The 21,012-nt window shown below is 41.0% G+C and overlaps 1 protein-coding gene across 10 annotated transcripts in view; it reads left to right on the top strand.

Annotated features, from left to right (window-relative positions):
• mid1 (midline 1) overlaps nt 1-21,012 on the top strand; it is a 28,974-nt gene that overhangs the window by 1,571 nt on the left and 6,391 nt on the right. For 2 of the 10 annotated variants that reach the window (XM_061054581.1, XM_061054572.1), the window contains exons 1-4: nt 7,447-7,650; nt 13,682-14,403; nt 16,233-16,292; nt 19,526-19,621. In XM_061054581.1, coding sequence (XP_060910564.1) covers nt 13,738-14,403; nt 16,233-16,292; nt 19,526-19,621 — 822 coding nt within the window. In that variant the 5' untranslated portion in view covers nt 7,447-7,650; nt 13,682-13,737. Of the gene's footprint in view, nt 1-2,050; nt 2,183-4,554; nt 4,722-7,446; nt 7,678-9,123; nt 9,326-11,791; nt 12,067-13,681; nt 14,404-16,232; nt 16,293-19,525; nt 19,622-21,012 lie in introns of those variants that run through there. The other 8 variants (XM_061054582.1, XM_061054580.1, XM_061054579.1 and 5 more) reach the window with 7 other exon arrangements.

Here is a 21,012-nt window from a genome sequence, read left to right as displayed (position 1 = left end):
GTTTTCTGAAAACATCCTTCGGCCCGGATGCAGCCGACCCAGATCCCGACAGCTGGGGCTTCTGCCTTTGGCTCTGACTTTGTCTCCTTGGACACATGAACACAGCACACCACAACAGATGTTCAGGCCTCCTCCAGCATTTCTGGGTGTAGGAGGTCTGAGTGTGTAGCGACTCAGTTTCTCCGACTACATGCAGGATGAAAAAACAGTGTAGGAGTTGAAATAAAGCTAATTGTGTCCTATATAACTGCTTGTGCTACTTGTTAGAGCAAAGTGTTTTTATTTAGGGGCTGAGACGAGTTAGTATCTCTGAGGTTGATAGCTTCAAAAAGTACACTCTTATCAGTGAAACTGGGTGTTGTTGAAGGGGGATTCTTGATAAAGATGTGACACCACTTTTCTACAGTAGATCCCTCAGAAGCTGGAAGCAATTACAGACCTTTCCGAGCAGCAAAGAATGCAGCAGGCGTTCACCGCACCCTTTCAGAGGGAGACTCTTTTTTTTTTTAAGGAAAAAATAAAAAGCAGAGACTTTCAGGCAACAGCTCTGTGGTGTGCGGACTAAACATAACACATGACATGCTACTTTCCCAAAACTCCTTCACTGTTACATTTTAATAAGAAAAAGGCAGACATTACTGAATTCATTGTGCTGTTTCTGACCACAGAGTATAGCTTTATTGACTTGGTAAAGGATGTTTCCTTTGGCTTTCACCATCTTTTGGTTGGATTTTTCATACCATGGCTTTACCCAATGTAGTTGCAGATCCAGAGAGTGAATCATCATACACATCCAATGTACTGATTAATGATAAATATAAACCCTAACTAAATAGGCTACCTTTTAGGTGCTGCTCAAACTAAGTCCTTCTCTTCGTCTACATTTATATTAAGTTCTATTACACCAGCTCTCATTGTAGCTTTTATTTGTTTGCAACGATAAATAGGAAAGGAAAACAACGTTGAAAATTGATTCTGTTGTTGGCAAAATGAACACAGTACCAATAAAGCTGCAACGTGCTCAGAAGAAAAAATCCATTCCAGGTCAATGCTCACAACAGTCCTATATGTTCACCACAGTATGTAAACATTGGCTGATGTGACATGTAGAGCAGACACTTTGTATTTTCTACCCAGCATCCCTATCTGTTTACAAATAAAAGAGCTTCAAGACTGGTGACTTAACTTCACACCTCCACTGGAAGCCGAGGATAAATCACAGAAAGTGTTAATTGGCATTCTGCTAACACGTTCATTTGTTCGGCCGATGTTTACATTGATTGTGTGTTGCTTAGTTATGGGCGGCCTGCCTTGGGGATGGAGGCAATTAAAATGTTGAACCTTTGCCATGATGAGGGCAGACTCCACTTTCATCTTATTGTTTATTGGCAAAATGAGGAGTCGCTGTCCTCGTTAGAGAAAACACTCATCGCTACTTAGATCAGTGTTTGCACTCAAAAAGACAATCTTGATGCCAGAGTGTGTGCTAACTCAATTAGCAGCGTGCCCCAAAACTTTAATTATGGTCATCTTCTGAGGGTTTAATAGCCAACATAACGTGACAAATATTTTCTGTTTGGTGTTCTTGTGTAGCTGTGTGTGGGTGTTGATCTGATGAGTGCTGTTAAATGAGCAGCAAAACAACATTTATAGTGTGGATGTATGGAGCTGTGTTAACGCAGCAGTGCAGCTGAGCCCCGGAGACTGAGCCCATCTGTTCAGGGCCTGGTTGCAAAGTCGGAAACTCATCAAAATTGGGGTCCCCCAAGGTTTATGCACCCCGCCTTTGCCCCATCCATTTGCTACATCTTTGTCTTTTAGCTGAGAGGGTGGGGGAGCCAGGGGCAAGAGCTCAACCCCAGAGAGGGAAAAGGGGGAGTGGGGAGGGGGTTGAGTGTTAATGGAGACAGTATCCATGAAATGACCTAGTGGAAATGACGCTTCCTGGCCACGTTTTACGCCTGCATGAGCATACAGCCTGGGCTGGGGCTGGGGCTGGGGCTGGGGCTTGGGCTTGGGCTGGGGCTGGGCATGTGATGAGGAAGGGTGTGTGGGACGAGACTAGCCAGGATGCTACTGTGTGTTTTGTTTAGTCTCTCATCCATGTGCTACTGAAAAGTACTTCCAAGCCATCAATGGGAGTTGCACCTGCATTTTAAAGGATTGCCCCGGATGATAGCATGTAAGTCTGGCTAACTTTTACTGCAGAGTCTCATTTCAAATGTGCATTATTGTTTATGGTGAGCAATTAAGTTGACAGTATGGAAAATATGGCTCTTGTCCAATAAGAAAGTGTTTCCTTGTCTTCCTTGACATAATGTAGATTAGGCACCTTGGATCACACACAGATTTGCGTACATATTTGTTTTGAGTAAAATGAGTTTGTACTATGAGGCAAAAAGTAATAACATGATGGTTTAGATTACAAATATCTGCTCCAAAAGTCTCTGAAATATTACAAATATTAAAAAATATATCCAATTTAACCAAGTTTGTATCAGATTGCACAGCCTATTTTGTTCCAACTTATCTGCTCCTTCAGGAAAGCTTTACTGCCCCTTTTCAGGTCTTTTTCCAATTAATACATCCTGATGTGCCAACCAGCACCCAGAGGAGCGCCTCAGGCAGCAAACGGCCTTATTTAAGGGGGATGAATATTCATTTGTTTTGAATAATTATTCCGACAGTGCTGTTACTTATTGATAAGGGAATAGAGTATAATGCATCATATTTTCCGGAAGTAATTCGACAAGGATTACACCAAGAAAGTCAACATCTTTATAGCCACTTATACAAATACATAAACAAACAAAAAAATACAATTGTTATTGTGAGCAGCTCAACCTCTGGACTGGGTTGAATTGTGGCTTTGAGTCATAATTTATAAATAACTATGATGGAACAGGCAGTTTCTCTTTTGTCAATGTTGATACCTCATAAAACTGTAGATTTTACATGTGTTTAGATCTGAGGAGATGTAATTGCTTCTGATGTGACAAAATACAAAAGAATAAATGTTTTTGTGCCCATTTTCCGGACTAAAAGCCACAGAAGACTTTGTGTTTTAGCCTGGAACAACGCTCAGGTTTGGTTTCCATTGGTTGAGGTGGGAACTGCTGCTAAAACCACAGCCCAGACAAGTTTTCTTTCTTTTTTTATTGCAATGGTTAAAACAGAAACATTTTTCCACTTCATGTTTAGTAACAGTTCAGAGAGGGTGAGTGACTTGAGATTGACCCTCGTGTGACAAATTGTTTTCACTTCTTAGTAAATCCTGGGTCCAGAAATCAGTTTGACTCCTGTCTGCATGTAAATGTGAAACGTTTTATGGCTTGTTATTGCTATGAAATGCATCTTATTGTGAGAAAACAAAGTAGTGCCGCCCTTATTTCACACGCACTTTATGGATATATTACCCTGTGTGGCTTTGGGCAGAGGGAAGAGATGTTTCTGCAGTCTGGATTTGCTGTAGAGTCGGAGTGATGTGACAATAATGTGCCATTGCTGTGTGTCTGCTGGCTTCATGCTTTACATAGAAAGCAGATGTGCTGTTTACAAATGCATTAGTGTGTGTGTACAGCGTGCAGAATGAGCGATGCAGACGGAGGCATCACAGTGGAAGTCATGCTTAATTCAGCCATTGTTTCACCTCGCTTGTCAGCCTTTAAGCTTTTAGTCGTGGTCACTGGGATTCAAGTGACCCATCCAAGGTATTTTTTTTCCCACACTTACAACCGTCTTCGTACATTTCCTCCTCTTACAAAACGACAGCAGACTTCACATTGGCATGTGATGTTTGGAGGAACTGGAGAGTGACAGGCAGCAGTAAGCTTGACTGAGAAACAAACAAGCTGTGAAGAGAGAGCTGAAGGTTTGCCAGTGAAAAGATTAGAGTGGCATTTGGCTCGAGTGCCGAGATGCATCGTTGCTCCAGCCACACCGCCATGGCAACACAAGCTTTATGCCTTCCTCCCGTTCACCCCCCTACTGAGCATCCAGACTGTACCAAAGAGTAATTTAAAGATCTTGTGATTCTCCTTGACCCTTTTATTCAAGCGCAGCATAAATGACATGAATTAGTAGAATTCAGCAGTGTTAAATAGACATTTGCTATGTCAACTTTGATTACTCACTCATTTCCATGTCTTTCTTTCCTTTTGAATGACATGTAAATGAGGGAAAGTCTATTATAAATGTGCACATAACCTCAGCTGAGCATCTCTGCAGGCCCATCCATCCCAGTGCTCCCATTTGTCATGCAAGACACCTCTGTTCCCCGGTGGCCAATCAGAAGTGCCTCCCCGGCGGCTAAAAGCACCCCCTCTCACCACCTCATCATCAGTTGTGATTGACAGCCTCCCACAGCAAGGAGGGGGGTTATTTACCTCCTTATGTTCTCATGGGACTAAGTTAATGATCCCAGCCAACAAAATAATACAAAGAGGGGAAAAAAGCCTGAGAAGTCGGCGCCTGGTTGAACCATTTGGAGCAGTTTGGGCTTCCTTTAGAGAGGATTAGAGTAGAAGAGGCTGTGTGAGGAGAATTTCAGAGATAGTGGGGAGACAGGCGAAGCGGCAGAGCCCCGACTGAAAGTAGGAGCTAAAGGGAGGCTTCTGAGGAAAGCCGGTGTTTATAGAGAAATCTCTTCCTGGGCTTTATTTCTGTATTCATCTGCCACCAGGACTATGGACTCTCTGGTTGACTGACTAACAGGCTGCGAGGTAAGGAATCATGTGGCTTTCCAATGGGTGACTCTTTTAGACTTCAGAGTGAGGCTTTGAGAAAGTTTTGCTGTGCTAAAATAAACATGCTTTGCAGTATTGTGTACAGTTTTTGGTTGAAATGGGGGAAATACCGAGCAAGGATCTTTGACATACTAAAAGAAAGCTCAGAGTAAAAACTAAATATGATTTAGCAGGTGTGTAGTTTTTTCAATGAATGTTTGGCCTGATGTGCATCATGTATTTCCTCATCGTGTACACATACAGCAGTCATCTTCATATCACCATTCAATCTGATTTCATTAACACAATGTTAAAGTGTTAATGTTCATTTGAGTCAAACAAGCTTATTCTTGGTATTAAGTACATCATCATGACTCTCTAAAAGTATTCGAATAAAGCTTCAATCCAAGAATACTGTCATTAAAGGATCTGAAAACTGGGCTTCAATTTCACATGTGAACGCTTGGTAGGCTATTCATTACAAGAAGTAAAAGAAGTATGGGAATCAATTCAAGTTCAATCAACAAACTTTCATCCATTTGGCCATTTGGCTATAACAACCCGTGTTAGTATTGAACTAGGGTTGTCATGAAACCAGTATTTTGAACCAGGATAAGATACTAGTAAAAAATAAAACAATATCAATTCCTCTTTCATTACCATGGCAACAAAAATAGAAGTTGGCATCCAATGTTGGGAAATTTCTTATCTTCATTTACCAAAAATTGTACGCAAACTTGTAAAAAATGTCATAATTACACAGATACATCCCTCTTCTCTCTGTCAGTAAGAGACAGAAGCGTAACTTTTGAGTCACAATGAGACGCTTAAAGGACTCAAGGGAATAGTCAGAATATGGCAGCTTTCAAACTAAAAATACGACTAAGGGTCTGTTGTTGTCTTTTTTTTTTTTAAAGCTTTTGGATACTGACAATCAATAAAATAGAGGAGATTGCTGTGTTTTAAGACACAACGTATCAGAAGGTATCAGAGCATTGAAAATCTCACATTGTACTCTCAACACATATTTATGACTGACCTGAGCAGTTTGTAGAGTGTTAATCATGGTTGAATTATAGTTTTTTTTTGTGTGGGGAGTTTAGTGCTGGATGTAGATCATCTGTTTTTGGCAGCAGGCGTGAAGTGTAGCTGAGTTTAGAGTTTAGAGCCTAAGTCATATGGAGTTAGCTAACATTGCATTCATACTGTAGATATGACTACAAAGACGTGTAGCGGCTAATGCTGCGTTTGTATGCTACTTACTACTTACTATGCTATCTAGAGCAAAGCATTTTGTAACTCCACATTAAGTCATTAGTTGAAATAAATTCTACACTACACTTATAGTCACAGTGTGCGGAGCATGGTAAATGTCAATCTATTTTTTGTGCCACGCCCACATCCTGTAGTCTAAACAAATGGTCTGAACTGATTGAACAGATTTTGATCCACACTTTTAATTTGTAATGAGCGTTTATATTCACTCAGACTTGGATTACATTCTTTGATATTATACTATACTACATTTCTAAATGCTTTAACACACCTCAAAGTTGTTTTCATTGCTCTCACATTTCCTTTTCACACTTCTTTTGGACCCTGCAGCCTCAACTGTAACTCAAGAAGTCCTGGCAGGCGCTTTTAGTTTCTATACTAATCGCAGTCAGTCCATGCTTTATGTGCTGCGGTTCCACCACACAACCTAAACATTTACACTGAGATACACATCAGAAACACTCAACCGGTGACGAGGTCGTCCGAGGTAACGGCTCTCAACTGAATACCTCAAACCTCGCAGTTTGACGGTCAGTGTGGTTTCATATCCCGAGCTGAGAAACTGATCAAACTTTAGAAGCTCAGAGTCACTGTTTGGATGCCAGTCTAGTCAGCCAGCGCATGTTTATGTTGGAGACATTTTCAGCATCGCCAAAGAGTGGCGAACAGATGCCAACAACTTTCAACACTATCGAAGTCAACTGTCCCAACCACAGCGCATTCCTGTGTGTTTCCAGCTCAGTGTGTTCACATGGAAAAACAAAGGCTGTTTCAGAAATAAGGTTGCAGGGCATAACTGCCCAGCTTTATGATGTTTGTTTGATCGCCATCTGTGCCTATCATGAAGTCAACTGACAGCAGAACATTTTAATACATTTCTTTATTCATGTTCATGTTTAGTAGTTAGGCTATTCATTTATTCATGTTATTATCACTGGGTCACTGACGTGCACACAAAGTATCAGCATGTCACTGTCCCTTCTGCTCATTATTGATCACTACATTTGCTTATGCACTATTTCTTTCAGCTGCATTGAATCATATATTGAATGCTCTGTATTAAATGTCAGGCATGAAACACATTTCAAACTGCAATAAACTAGACTAGGTTTTCAATGAATTCATCACAGTTTCAAATGTGAATGGTATTACCTGTAAATGTCATATAAAATATGCAAAAATCAGAAAAGAGTGTTATGAAAGCACTCTGAGTTTTTGTTTTGGTGGTGTGCAGTTCAGCTATGTGGATAATGTTTATTTGAGGATGACAAAAAAAGCTTTGTTGGGAGTTATGGCAGCACTCCATGCTCTGATAGCCGTGAGTGATAGAGCAAACTAGCACAAGTCCTTCCCCTTGCATGTGATTGGGCAATGCAACAATTTGCAGCCAACTAAGTCTATGTGGGATAGGTAGAGTCCTTTGTGAGAGGAGAGGGCAGGGTGGAAAGTTTCGATCCTCCTACTGGTTTTCAATAGGCTTAGAGGACAGGGTTAGAGGGTCAGAAACTCACAGAGAGCAACAGAGACAAGTCAGCCCTCTCAAAGTTCACTGCACTGGATCAGCTCTGGCAGAGTCCATATATCAACAGGGACTGACTTTAAAGGCAAATCTTTCTCCTCTTGCCTGTTTATGGATGTAATCATGTGGCCGGTAAGTCAGAAGGTCATTCCTAACTTGGTATGTATTTTGTGTTACTGCGCCTCTGTGTTTTCTACCAAAACATTGAGTCATAATTTTGTTTCCAAGCCTGCAGGCAGGAATCTGTGCAAGTGTTGGGGTTGTTTGGCCTTGTTGTGCTCACAGATGCCTCCGTGTTCTGATCCGTGGATAATACCAGAGTTAGAATGAGAGTTGGGATGACTAAGTTAGAGGCCGAGGGGAATTTAGTGATTAAGAAGTGTCAAAGACAGCTGGAGTAGTCAGAGTAGATTTCCAGAGTCACATCAGCTATTCACTGTGGGCTGGAACATCAACAAATCCTCTCTATAAAATAACTTTTACCGCAATAACCAGAGTGTGTTCCCTGCGACATTATTTATGTAGGTTGTCTTCTCTTTTCCTTTTCTTTGTGTCATCTTTCCCCAGACATCATAAAAGTTTTTTATTACCTTGACTCAAACAGAGGGAGCCACTGTAGCCCAGAGGGAGATAAACCCAGCCTTTCATCCATAATCTGGTAGCCCCATGACCTACAAAATACCATTTACTCCACCGATAAGATAAAGGATACACACTTTTCTCCCTGGCCACATCCGTATATGCTCAGGCAATACATCTGGCCACAGTTTGTGACTACATACACACAGAAAGCTAACGAAGGGTAAAACTGGGACAGTTCAGTTGAGCCCGGGGTTTCTCTTATTAATTAGTAACTTATCTTGTTCCTGTGAGGAGGAATGCGAGACATCTTCCCAGCAGAGTGCTTTGCCTTTGATCACCGGTGTGACAAATAGATATCAAGCTGTCACTATGGCAACACATATGGAGGTCTTTATAAAAACATCACAGTGGTTTTATGTTAAGTGCGGATTAAAGTTTTCATAGTTCAACAATCCTAAAAAAAGATGTTGGCAATGCAATCATTAAATGCTAGGATTCCTTTAACAATTAATAATTACATAAATAAAGCTAATGAAATTCTAATTAGAATGTAAGAATTAAATTGTGCGGCAGTATCAAAAACAGAAATAAAGAAAATATTTATATCAGCACAATGAAGTAGCCTAGATGTGTTAATAATATGTTCATAAGAAAGTATATTGTAATTTAGAAAATGCATAAAGAGGCTACTAGCCCATATTTGACTAAATTAGATGCAACATTCTTTGAATCATATATTTAAAAAATAATAACAGTTTAATGTCACCTTTTAATTATGTGGTAGAATTTGCCTCCTTTGATTTAGGAAATAAAAATCCTCTGTAGTTTATAGATCATCCACTAGATGTCGCTCTTTGACTGTTCTAGTATACAATGGCACTGACTGTTGTTGTATGACGTTTAAAATCTTCTTGAGCACACGAGGTGAAAAGCATAAAGAAGTTCAGGACCGGATGTTTATTACAAAGCAATCTACTTCAGTCCTTCGCCGTGATAGTTTTTAGGTCAGTGAGATTATTATTTTCTACGTGGACCTCTGAGCAGCAGCAGCAGCAGCAGCAGGCTTCATGCCTGGAAAGTCACAAGTTCCTGTGGTTGTGGAAAGGATACGGTGTTTTCCCGCGGATACCACCTGCCAAGCCGCGCGCGCTGGGAGGAAATGAGACTTTGGTGCAACTTGTGATGTTGACCACGATGACCTCTGATTACCTCTGAAGCCCAGACTGTAAGCTAAATGAAAAGAAAGACATGAAAAGTCGGGAAGTAGCTGACACGAAGACCTCTTTTCCACTCTTCGGTCTGTAAGATACTCATTAGCCAAGAAACATTAAGTTTATCGATTTTTAGGGCTGTTTCCTCATTATGAAGCATCCTGTTCACTCTTAATGGAAAGTCATATTTTAATGTTAGCGTCGAAGTCCATTGCAAAAACGTGTAACTTTTCATAGTAACCCTGTGTGTCTGACAGATGAGATATAAATTTAGTAGCCTAAATGTTTGGATTGGTAATTAACTTTCCTTCCACTATCAGTTAAAAAAAAGAGTAATAATGGATGGCGGTAAGGGCTAGGCGTCGTGTAGCTAATCTCAGTAATGTGTGCAGCTGCAGGTCAGGTAGATCTGTCAGTGTAATCAGCTGTAAATCACATTAGGCCTGAGTGGGCCGCTGCTGAGCAGGCTGCTTTATGAAACAGCAACAGGCCACGCATTGGTCACAGCCACGCTGTGGAGACAGGATTACAGATAAATATGTTAGGTGTGTGCCCCAGGAAACAACACAAGAGCAACCACACTCTCTCAGGGGCTGCATACATGGGGAAAGACACATCATTTAAGGTGATAAAGACCATAACAAAAAGGATTAGGACAGTGCTTGAGCAGATAATTGTCTTCCTATTTGAGACACTGTAATTGTTTCATCTGTTAATGACCCATTATACTTCAGAAGCAAATAACACTCGGACTGTTAAATTGTTGTTTAAGTTCACCATTTGACAAAGATGCACACAATCAAGTGCGTGTCTCAACCCATTATATCTGCTTGTACTCAACTCTGAGCATCTGCAATCATAGGTGTGCAACTAAAAAACTGTAATTAAATATAAAAGCATTTGTTCACTGGAGACAGTGTTTCCAGATTCTCATAAAACCATGTGTCTTTTTTAAGAGTCATGTATAAAAACGGATTTTAATTTTTAAGAGATCAGAATTTCTTGTAAATGTATTCATAATGTTTGATTCATGTAACTTTTCTGATTCTATGAACTTAAAGGCTTCATTACAGTTCTTCTCTAAATTTGTCAACTGAATTATGAATTTCTCTGGTCATCACATTTAATGCTTTTTGATTAAAAAAAAAAATGTGTTTGCCTCTATGTAGAAATGGCAGTGATTGATCTGCTGATGATTTTCTTAACTTATTGTTTGGTTGCTTGGTCTATAAGATGTATTAAGTGATGAAAAACGATCGTCGGTGGTCTCCCATATCCAGAGAAGATCTTGTTAAAATGTCATTTATTGATCAAATCCTGAAGATATTTAGTTGTTATTCATCTCACTGTCATAGAGGGCTGAGAGAACCCACAAATATTCAAGTTGATGAAGAAGATGAAAACCACAAGTTCTACTTTTTCCCCGTGAAAAATTACTCAACTGGAGTAATTCAATCTTTGATAAGTTTTTCATTCTTTTTTTGTGATCTCCAGTTCCTGGAAGTCCTCCTGCTAATCTCATGACAGTAAATTCCATCCCAGCTGGAGAGAGACTCTTATTGAGGAATCCTGGAGAATCTGTCACATTCCCATGTGCTTCTCTCGAGCCGTGTAGCCCACACCCATCACTTTGTCTGAACTTCAGCTCGTCTTAAATATTTATAGTGTGTGTCTTCCTCTTGGAGAGGATAGCCGCTCTGGGGACTCCTGTGAATGACAGGAGAATTGAAAAGCAGCACAGCAGGGGAGGGGGGGGGGGGGGGGGGTCTGGAGGTAGAAGCACATGGTAAGCAGATGGTACCTCAGTGGTTCCCATTCGAGGGCCAACTGGGACAAACTCAAATGTAGCAGGTGATGTTGTGGCAGTGTCTGTCTTCATTTGAAGTTCTGTCTGAGAGGAGGCTAAGTGTCTTTCAGTGTTTGCTGTCAGTAAGTCAAATGGGGCTTTTATAAAATGGAGATAGTTTTGGAGTAGTTTTTTTTTTTTTAGTTGTGGCATCCATGAGGTGTGTTACACACCACAAGCTTCTGTGATGTAACTCACTTTTTCCACGTCACCTTGTTTTTTTGTTTTTGTGCTAAGGTAATCGCAGACCTCTGTCCCACGTTTCAGATGAGTCAAGTCCTGCAGCTTCTCAGGTGGCCTCTTTGCTCTCTCTTCTGCTTTTCTCTTTGATTCCCTGGTGGCATAGCTAAGAGAAGTTCCAATCCAAAGCTTTGAGTGGAGAGATGGCCACACAAGGAAACCTGAACCTAATCCATGCTTTGAATTTCTGAATGGACAGGGCCGGGAGGACACTAACCTTCCTGTAAGGGCATGGGCTGGGGCTCTGCACAATTCCCTTTGCCTCCGCTTGTTTTCTCTCTCTCTCTCTCTCTCTCTCTCTCTCTCTCTCTCTCTCTCTCTCTCTCTCTCTCTCGCTCCCACATACACACTCTTTTCACTCTCTTCTCCCGGTTACTGGCCAGCGCTCCAGCTGTAGGTGGAGCTGGCTTTCCTGGAATTGTCGGGCAACTTTTCCTGTTGTGCTTGCTACCTCTTGCTCAATCTTTTGCCTAATGACAGCTCTGCTTCGGGATTACTGGGGCTGTGAGGACTTGTGCCATCTGGATGCTTGTCTCTCTAGCAATGCCTGGGTGTATGGCTGGCTGGTGTAGTTGTTGTCATGAAAATGTTTTTCAGAATTTAGATCAGACGTTTTTTTCCCCTTCAGCAGAAATGTCTCGGCAGTGCAAAGTGGGGCGAAATCCATCGGTGGGTAAAGTAAACTGCGCATGAATGGGAGAGCTTTCAGGAGTGTGTGATGTTCTCTGGGCTGTAGCAGCACTTTGTGTTGGCTCTTTGCCTCAGTGTTGTTTTACATACTTTTTGTAACTTGTGCCATAAGGGGGTGACATCAGTGGATCTTTGCATTGTGTTTTTCATAAAAAGAACTTTCTTCCTTTTGTATTTAAGGATTTAACCTGTTTGACGGGACTTGTGCTTGTACGTTAACCGCTAGATAGTATCATTGCTAATGTTGTATCGTGTGTTACAGTAGAAACATCTCAAACGAATAAGTACAAATATTTGCAAGTAATTTAGTCATATTTTGTGCCATAGTTAGATTGGTTTTATGACAGTTATCTGCAAATGTATAAGTTGACGAATTATTGACTAACATATAGTTTAAAAGTGGAAAAAAGTGTTTACAGTGAAAAGTCTAAAATTGTGAAGATGGCATGTTAATGGATGTTCAAATACCAACTTCAGAAACAGGTTTGAGTTTTCAAGCCTACAAAGTAAAGAGGTCATCTTTGATCCTCTGTTGTTATAATTTTTTTAGACACCTGCATTTGACATTTGTCTGTAAAGAAGAAAATATCAAAAGGAACAAAGGTTCCACAGATGCATCACAGTCACAGGGGACATGGCAACAATCACCTCTTGTCTCGTACAGTGTAGTGGGACATCTGAGTGTCAGTGACCATTTGAACAGAATAGAAAAGAACAAACCCAGGTCTGTAGCTCAGAGGTAATTGCTGTATCCTCAGAACTTCAAAAGAGCTACTTGTGGCCCCGACTGTCCCTGATAATGAGCATTTGTCTTCTTCACACATAATGAGTGGAGGTAGGGAGTTCACACAGAGAGACGCTGTGAGCACAGTGTGTCCACTCGCAGCTGGGGTGTCTGACTGGTCGGGAACAAAGGCTTAGTGTCTGTGATAGTGTGGAGCCCCAGCCATCAGCAAGCAGGCCAATAGACTTCTGCTTGGCTGAGCTGTCAGTCCTCGGCGGCCCCGCTGGCCCGCGGACTACAGTACAGAGCGGAACACATGCGGACAGGCTAGACTAGTCCGTGCCAAATTAAAATGAGCCGCTGCTGCATTCTCCGAGTTGTAAGTCCAGCCAAACAAAACTTACAAAAGTCTGATACATGTCAAATATGACAGGCTTTAGTTTGATTATCCTTCTGTGAGCTTTTTGTTTCCTTTACATAATCGGATATTTTACAAAATATTTACATATAAGAATATTTCTATTTTGGTTTAAATATTCAGTGTGCAATGAAAAGTCTAAACTCAAGATGAGGATGAATAATTTAGATTTTATTATCATAAATTCTTGAACATTAGGAGTTGCCATGTCTGATTATTTTTCACTATGAATTAATCTGCTGCTGAGTTGGAGGATGAGTTATCCTTTTGAATTTTAGAAATTAGTAAATAACTTGTTGAATTTACTCACATGTTGACATGCTGAAGGAGAGTTACGTTTTGTACTTCTGCTTGAAAAATACGTTTACAAGTCCTGTTGAAGGTGATTTTTATTCTACATGTCGTCACATGGTTATCACCATTCTTAAGTCATTTCTGTGTTTTCTTTACAGATAGCTGATCAGCTTCCCTGGATTTCGCAGTCGACCCTGCTTTGTTTTGCCTGAAGATGGAAACATTGGAGTCGGAGCTGACCTGCCCAATCTGTCTGGAGCTCTTTGAGGACCCGTTGCTCTTGCCCTGCGCTCACAGCCTTTGTTTCAACTGTGCCCATCGTATCCTGGTCTCACACTGCACCCCCACCGAGCCAATTCAGTCCATCAGCGCCTTCCAGTGCCCGACCTGTCGCCATGTCATCACTCTCAACCAGAGGGGCCTAGAGGGACTCAAACGCAACGTTACACTACAGAACATCATAGACCGCTACCAGAAGGCTTCCCTGAGCGGACCTAACTCTCCTAACGAGACCCGGCGTGAGCGAGCTGCCCCCGACAGCAGAGCCATGACTTCTCCCACCGATCGCGTGCAGTGTCAGTTCTGCGAGCAGGACCCTCCACAGGACGCCGTGAAGACCTGCGTCACCTGCGAGGTGTCATATTGCGACGAGTGTCTAAAGGCCACCCACCCCAACAAGAAGCCTTTCACAGGCCACCGTCTGATAGAGCCACTGCTGGACTCCCATCTGAGAGGACTCATGTGTCTGGAGCACGAGGAGGAGAAGGTCAACATGTACTGTGTGACAGACGAACAGTTGATCTGTGCTTTGTGTAAGCTGGTTGGCCGACACCGGGACCACCAAGTGTCAGCCCTCAGTGACCGCTATGACAAACTGAAGGTAAGAAATGATCTGTAGCAGTGAGAGGAGAATGATGCCCTGCACAAAACCTTCCCTACTGATTGTAGCCCACTGCATTGATTTCTGTATTTGTTCACCTCTTGTCTCAGTCTAACAGGCACACCGCTAGTTCATACAAGAGTTGAGTTAAACGTTAAACACAAGTGAGCGGCTTTATTTCAGTTATAGAGAGTAGTGCCCAGATACTGAGATAAACCAAAGTCACTAATGGAAAGTCAAGATGTTTAGTTTTTACTTGTAACAACATCAGTTTGTACACTTACAGTTACATTTATTTAAAACCAGAAACCTTTAAATACCATCATTTTAGTGATGTTGATCTTATTAAAAAAGAGACCAATAACAACTGTAGTCATTGTGTGTCAACAACAGATGTTCATATATCTAAACAATGGTTTTGATTTGTAGTAGTTCATCACTTTAAATCAAGAAAGATGAAGTTCTGAGTGTAAGTGGATTTGATACAGAATGCTACATAACTCTTTAATAATAATAATAAAATTGCATTACACTTTTATAGCGCTTTTCTAAGTACTCAAAAACGCTTAATAAAGTTTATTTAAAATAACTTGAATGTTCCTGTCTATACTGAATAAGAGTCGCTGCATGTTATGGCAAGTTACAGTAACTGTTTCGTTGTCTATTGTTGTAAATGTAAAGCCTGCATTATCTTTTATCAGATCACAAAGTACTCAGTCACACATCCTATGATAAGAAATCTGAAACACCTAACCCTGCAGTACGACTTCCCTTCATAGGTTCTATTGTTTTAATGTATGCGTCCGTTCACATTTAATAGTTTTTCCTGTTATCTACAAATTCTGTAGGGAAAAAAAACAAGCATTCTGTGCGGCCAAAGCCTGATTGATGTAGCAAATTACTGTTCAAAAGACATTAATGTGTGTTAACACCCTCACACTTTGCAACATGTTCTGTCATCACAACCAACATGGCCACTGTCATTTATTTCAAGTCAATCCCACATAAACCATCCGTCTAGCAGAAATTGTTGCTGAGGTGCCAGATCTGCAGTAGAAAATATTCTTGGTTGAAGACACTAGCTCAACTTGTGTAAAAATTACCTTTAAAATCAAAACTGTATATGACTTTCTTTTTAAGGTTTACTTCTTTTGTGTAAGCTGATGTTAACTTTGATTTGTTTCTGTGATGGATTTTAAAAAAAACAAAACATTTTGCTGGCCTTACTGCAAACCAAACAAACAGTATAAATGAGTTGAAGCCTGTCTCTCTCTTGGCCAGTCTTAAATGTAATTGCTGCCCATACCAGAGACTTCTTTCACAGATTAAGTTAGGAGAGGAACTGCTCATGTTCAGCAGATGGGTCTGATATCAATAAGACATGAGGAGAATCTGTTAGCTGAATAGAAAGGTGGCTCTGCATTCTTGCCTTTATTGACGTGAATCAACTTCTTTCTTAGCAAGTCAGTGAACGGCCAATATCGTTGTTTTTCCTTCTACCTCACTGGATCATTTTTTGTCCTTTTCAAGGCAAAGTTCTCAGTTCTTCCCTAAGTGTACCCTAACAATAGCACTGCATCCACTGCATGAAATAGAAATGAGGCTCTGCTTTGTTTCCACTCTCAGTGTCCATGCATGATTCACAAAAGGGGTGGGGGGGGGGTTGGGGGTAACTGCATCACAAGTAACACTTGAAACCCTTTTGTGCCCGCTCCTGTCTTTCACAATGCTCGGTCACAGTGGGACTGGGATGCAGCATTTTGGTGAGAAGGGTCAGAGGAACAGTCTTAACCTGTCTGCCTTTGTTTAACCGTGCTGTCGTTGTGCAGAAATCTCCTGGCCGCTTTCTCTGTGTGGGGCGTGATCGTTCACACCAGGAGGCCGACCAGGTGATCAGAATTATTTTTTTTTAAATTACACATTCAGGGCAGGATTTATTTGATGCACTTTAGTGTTCACTGGATTGATCCTTTAAAAAGCAACAGAATGAAACACACTGTGCTTACATGCAAACACAGCACTGTAGCCTCGATGGAATACAGTTTTTTGTTGTCATTATTCAGTGTAGTTAATTATTCTTCCCTTTAAATAAAAATATCCTCACAACGGTAATATGCCAAAGAGTGTTTGACTAGAGATGAATAGAGTCCTTGATCCTTTATCTTCCTTAAGCCCAGACTAACAATGATCTGTTTTCTCTGCTGTATTACATCCTCAGCTGCCTGATGTCATTTAACAACGGGCTGCATTCTACTAATTCATGTTTTTATTTGTTGTCCTATCTCGTTGACCACACATTACGCGAACTTAACTGCATTGTTAGAAGACTCAGAGGAAACAGCAGTTCCCATCTCAGAGAAGGATTGTTTTCTTCTCGTGGCACGCAGCACAGGACCCAGGTGGCATGCAGCTGAGCTTGTTCAGAGTTGCTGTATTTTCCAAACATGTGTTTACAGTTCCTCACATTTCGCAGACATTCCCACACAAAGGAAGTGTGTGTGTGTGTGTGTGTGTGTGTGTGTGTGTGTGTGTGTGTGTGTGTGTGTGTGTGTGTGTGTGTGTGTGTGTGTGTGTGTGTGTGTGTGTGTGTGTGTGTGTGTGTGTGTGTGTGTGTGTGTGTGTGTGTGTGTGTGTGTGAGAGAGATGTGGGACTTTTTCAGGCTTGTTTCAGCATTACCAGTATGTGACATGATCTAGGTCCGGTATGAAGTCTGTTGTTTTCCATCGTTCATCATATTTCTACTCAGTGGTATGTTTGCAGTTCATCCCACAATGCAGCGTGCTAAAGGGAAACGAGCATGAGGTTTCAGAGCAAGGAACTTCCTTTCTTGAATCACCAAAATACAGTACTGAAATAGAGTTGGTAAAAGTATCGTAAACAATTACAATCTCAAGAAAACGTTTAAAAAGACGTTATGAAACCAAAGTATGTGTAGGAGTAAATTGGTCTTAATGGTGACTACATAATGAACTAAGTGGCCTTTTCTGTATAACAAGAAACCATGTATAACTGCAGAGAGACCCTGTGACCTGCTCTTTGTCTTGCAGGATCAGCACTAAAGACTTCAGTACTTCAGGGGTTTCCTCAACGATGGAGATCTTAATGCTAGATGTCGTTGTATTATGACACATTACAGATATACAACATGCTGTAGTTGTACTATAGAGCGTATGAAACACACTCTTAAGAAGAAGGCCATTTGTTGCATCCTGACCAGCCTTGAAGAGCACATCATACATAATAAAAATACAAATACTATGAATTTAAAGTAATATTTTCTATTTCAAAGCTGCTGAAGAGCATCAACTATGAAACACACTCCACAGTGTTTCTTTAGGCAGCCACTTTTGGAACAGGTTTGGAACCTGCTTCCACTCCCACCTTGACTGACAGCTCTTTCAATACACTTCTCTCCCAGCCAACATTTTGACTTGTCATAGCAGGAAAAACACAGGCATTAGGATTATCATGAGCATTATGGAGGCTTTGCTTTATAGACATATCCCAGTCAGACATAACAGTGTGACAGTGAGTCAGCATACGGAGAGTTGAGTTTAGGAATAATGATGGTGTTTATTTGTACACTAGAATCAATAGTTTGTTTAGTGTTTCTCAGTTAAAGATACTTAGACAGTGCAGCAACACAGTGACAATCATAGATATGTAGCAAGGCCTGTGATGTTTGCAGAATGAAGTTACAACCCCTGACAAAGGATCAAATCTCAAATGTTGACAAAGGACAAAACTCCAGAGTCCTGAGTGTGACCCTTTAGGACTGTGAGAGGAAGGAAGAGAGACTGGCCGAAGCAAAGGTGTGGAACCAGAAGCATTCAGGTCTAAAAAAGGAAGCAGCCTTTCTTTCCTCTCATCAGCTTAAAATGAATCTAGGAAAAAAGCTTCCATTAGAGAGAGAGAGAGAGAGAGCTGTCTAAACACACACAGGGTGTTAATGTTTTAGGAGAGGCCTTTTTTCGGAAGCGGGAGAAATACAAAAGACCAAAAATATTCTCAGGAGATGTTTTGCGTTTGCTCTCCATCTCTGCGAGGCTTTATGTGATTCTTCAGACTATAAAAGTGAAGAGAAAGCTTTAAGCTCGTCTACATTCAACATCCTTTTGATTAATATGTCATCTCTTGTGTCCATTTCTAAAATTTAAAACTCGGCTCCTCACCTGTACCTGCAGCTCAGTATCTGAAAAGGCTTTCACCACATTCTCTCGCATATAAATGAATCATTCTTGCGAGAGTGGTTAAATAAAGCCTCTGCTATTTCAGTGCACAGTGACGCAACCACCTTATAAAATCACAATGTGAAACATCTTAAAACGATCTGGAAGAGGTCTGCCCACTCTTGGGTCTTTATGGACCCTTTGTTCTCTGTTTGTTTTCTTCTTTGGATTATTTTCAGAATTTTGTTTTTCATCAAGAGAAAAATCCTCAAGATGCAAGCACTTTGGGATTACACGCAGTTTAATAAGTTTGGGGCGCTCAACAAATCGAGATGAAATGTGTCTTGAATTTGACATGTCTTTTGAAATTCATCGTGAAAGTCTCAGACATCAGTTCATTAGCATCCATATTTAGATTAAGTGTTCGATGTTTCAATTTAGGTGTGACTGGACTTTTGTTTCCTTTTAAATTGATAGCATGCTCGCATGTAATTACACATAAATCATCTTAACGCAGAATAAAAGGTTAAATCAGAAGATATTCTCTACTGTGATGGTACAGTCATCTTCCTACCCAATTACAGCCAGAGATTAAGTTTGAAACATAAGCCTTTGATCTGAGTCAGTGATTAACACAGCCGGGGTTTAGTCGTCCAAATCGCTGGCAGATGCTCTGCTAAGCTCCACGGCCTCAGCAGGCAGCATGATGGGATCTCTGGCTCACAGGGAGCACCCGGGGGGCTCTGCACAGATCAGAGCCCAAATCTGGACAGTCATATCCAGAGGCGGCCTTGTGTCTCCTCTCCTGTGCCCACTACACAGGAGCCAGATATGTTCCCCGTGTTCCAGTTCACCTGAGTCTCCTCCAGGATTTATTCGTCTGTTTAAAATGTGTTTGTGGGTGCCTTAGTATGTAATGGTATATCGTTTTCATTTTCCCCCCTCTTTGCAGCAAACCTTGGATTCCAACCTCAGCAGTCTAATCAAGAGGACCAGTGAGTTGGAAAGTCTGATGGGCAAACTTATCCAAACCTGCCAGCATGTGGAGGTGAGGCTGTTTATCTGTCTGCTTTCAGGTGCAGGCTGTTCGCTGCTGTGGCTTTTCATGGGCAACAACTCATTGAATTATTAACACAGTGATAAATGACTGGGTCTGAGGATGGCTTTTCATCATGTCAACAAGATGAAGTACTCATTAGTCTATAGATCCATCATTCCTGAAATACTGATGCACTTTACTGCAAATAAAGTACCTTAAGAGCAAAGGCAAAATATGCATTCATATATTCATATATATCAAAAATAAACGTTAACGTGGACGTTATGTGTCCTTAGTTTATGATCTCACTCTGCCATGCATCTGTTACAAACCCTTACTTATCATACATGTTCAAAAGATAGCAAATAATCTGGTTTTGGTCGATTCAAATGCCATGAAGAATCCAAACACTGATAGAATAAAGTGTCAAAAATCTCAGATGGACATGATTTATTGAAGTTGTATTTCACTCTACATAGTCAAACACAACTGGATGCAGCCCTGTGTTGACTCCTCCTGTCTTTGTAGAGTCATTTTGAACTATAAAACTTTGAAGAAGCAGAGCGGGATTTTCTGGAACAACTTCAGCAACTAACAAGGTTCATGTAGAGTGAAAAGCTTGAAGAGGTCAAAATGCTCCAGCAACACTTGTAGTATGAAGATCAACTTTATTAACAAATTAGACCTACGCGTTTCAGCTCGTGGCCTTCATCAGGGTCATGATCTCGATGACCCTGATGAAGGCTACAAGCCGAAATGTGTCCGTCTAATTTGAACAATAAAACTTTGACATTCAAACATTTTCTATAATCAACCCCTACTCCTTGTTTTAACATGCTGAGAAGCTCAGCACAGTCTTGCAGGCTGAAAAGCAATTGATTTTATGATACTAATTGCAAAATGTTGAACTTAACTTGGCAATAAACCAAATTAGTTTATATAAATTGACACCTATGGGCCCTGTGCATGTTGCAGGTGGCTTTCCTATTTTCCACTTGACTCGGTTGTAATTTTAGATTTTTTAAGAAAAAAATTTCAAAGGCATTTTTCCCTTCACTGGACAGAACCTTTGAAGAGAGACAGGAGACATGAGGAGGATAGAGTGGGGATGACATGCAGCAAAGGGCTGAGCTGGAATTCAAACCCACAGGAACTGTGACGACGGTAGCCTCTGTACATTGGGTGCGCGTTCCCCTCATGCCCCTCAAGTTGTTTAAATAGCACATTAAGGCCCCCCATTAGCGTGTTTGTTTTAAAATGAGGTGTGGTCAGGCGCAATGCTGGCAAGATCCTATCCTGAGGACACAGAAAACTGCTTCACCTTAGACTCTGTTGTGGGAATAATTCAGTAGAATACACCTTCAGTCAAGCATCAACATATTTCATGAAGTGTCCTGTGT

The sequence above is a fragment of the Labrus mixtus genome, chromosome 13 (genome assembly GCF_963584025.1).
Source record: "Labrus mixtus chromosome 13, fLabMix1.1, whole genome shotgun sequence".
Taxonomy (NCBI): domain Eukaryota; kingdom Metazoa; phylum Chordata; class Actinopteri; order Labriformes; family Labridae; genus Labrus; species Labrus mixtus.
This window is presented reverse-complemented; position numbering and strand designations above follow the sequence as displayed.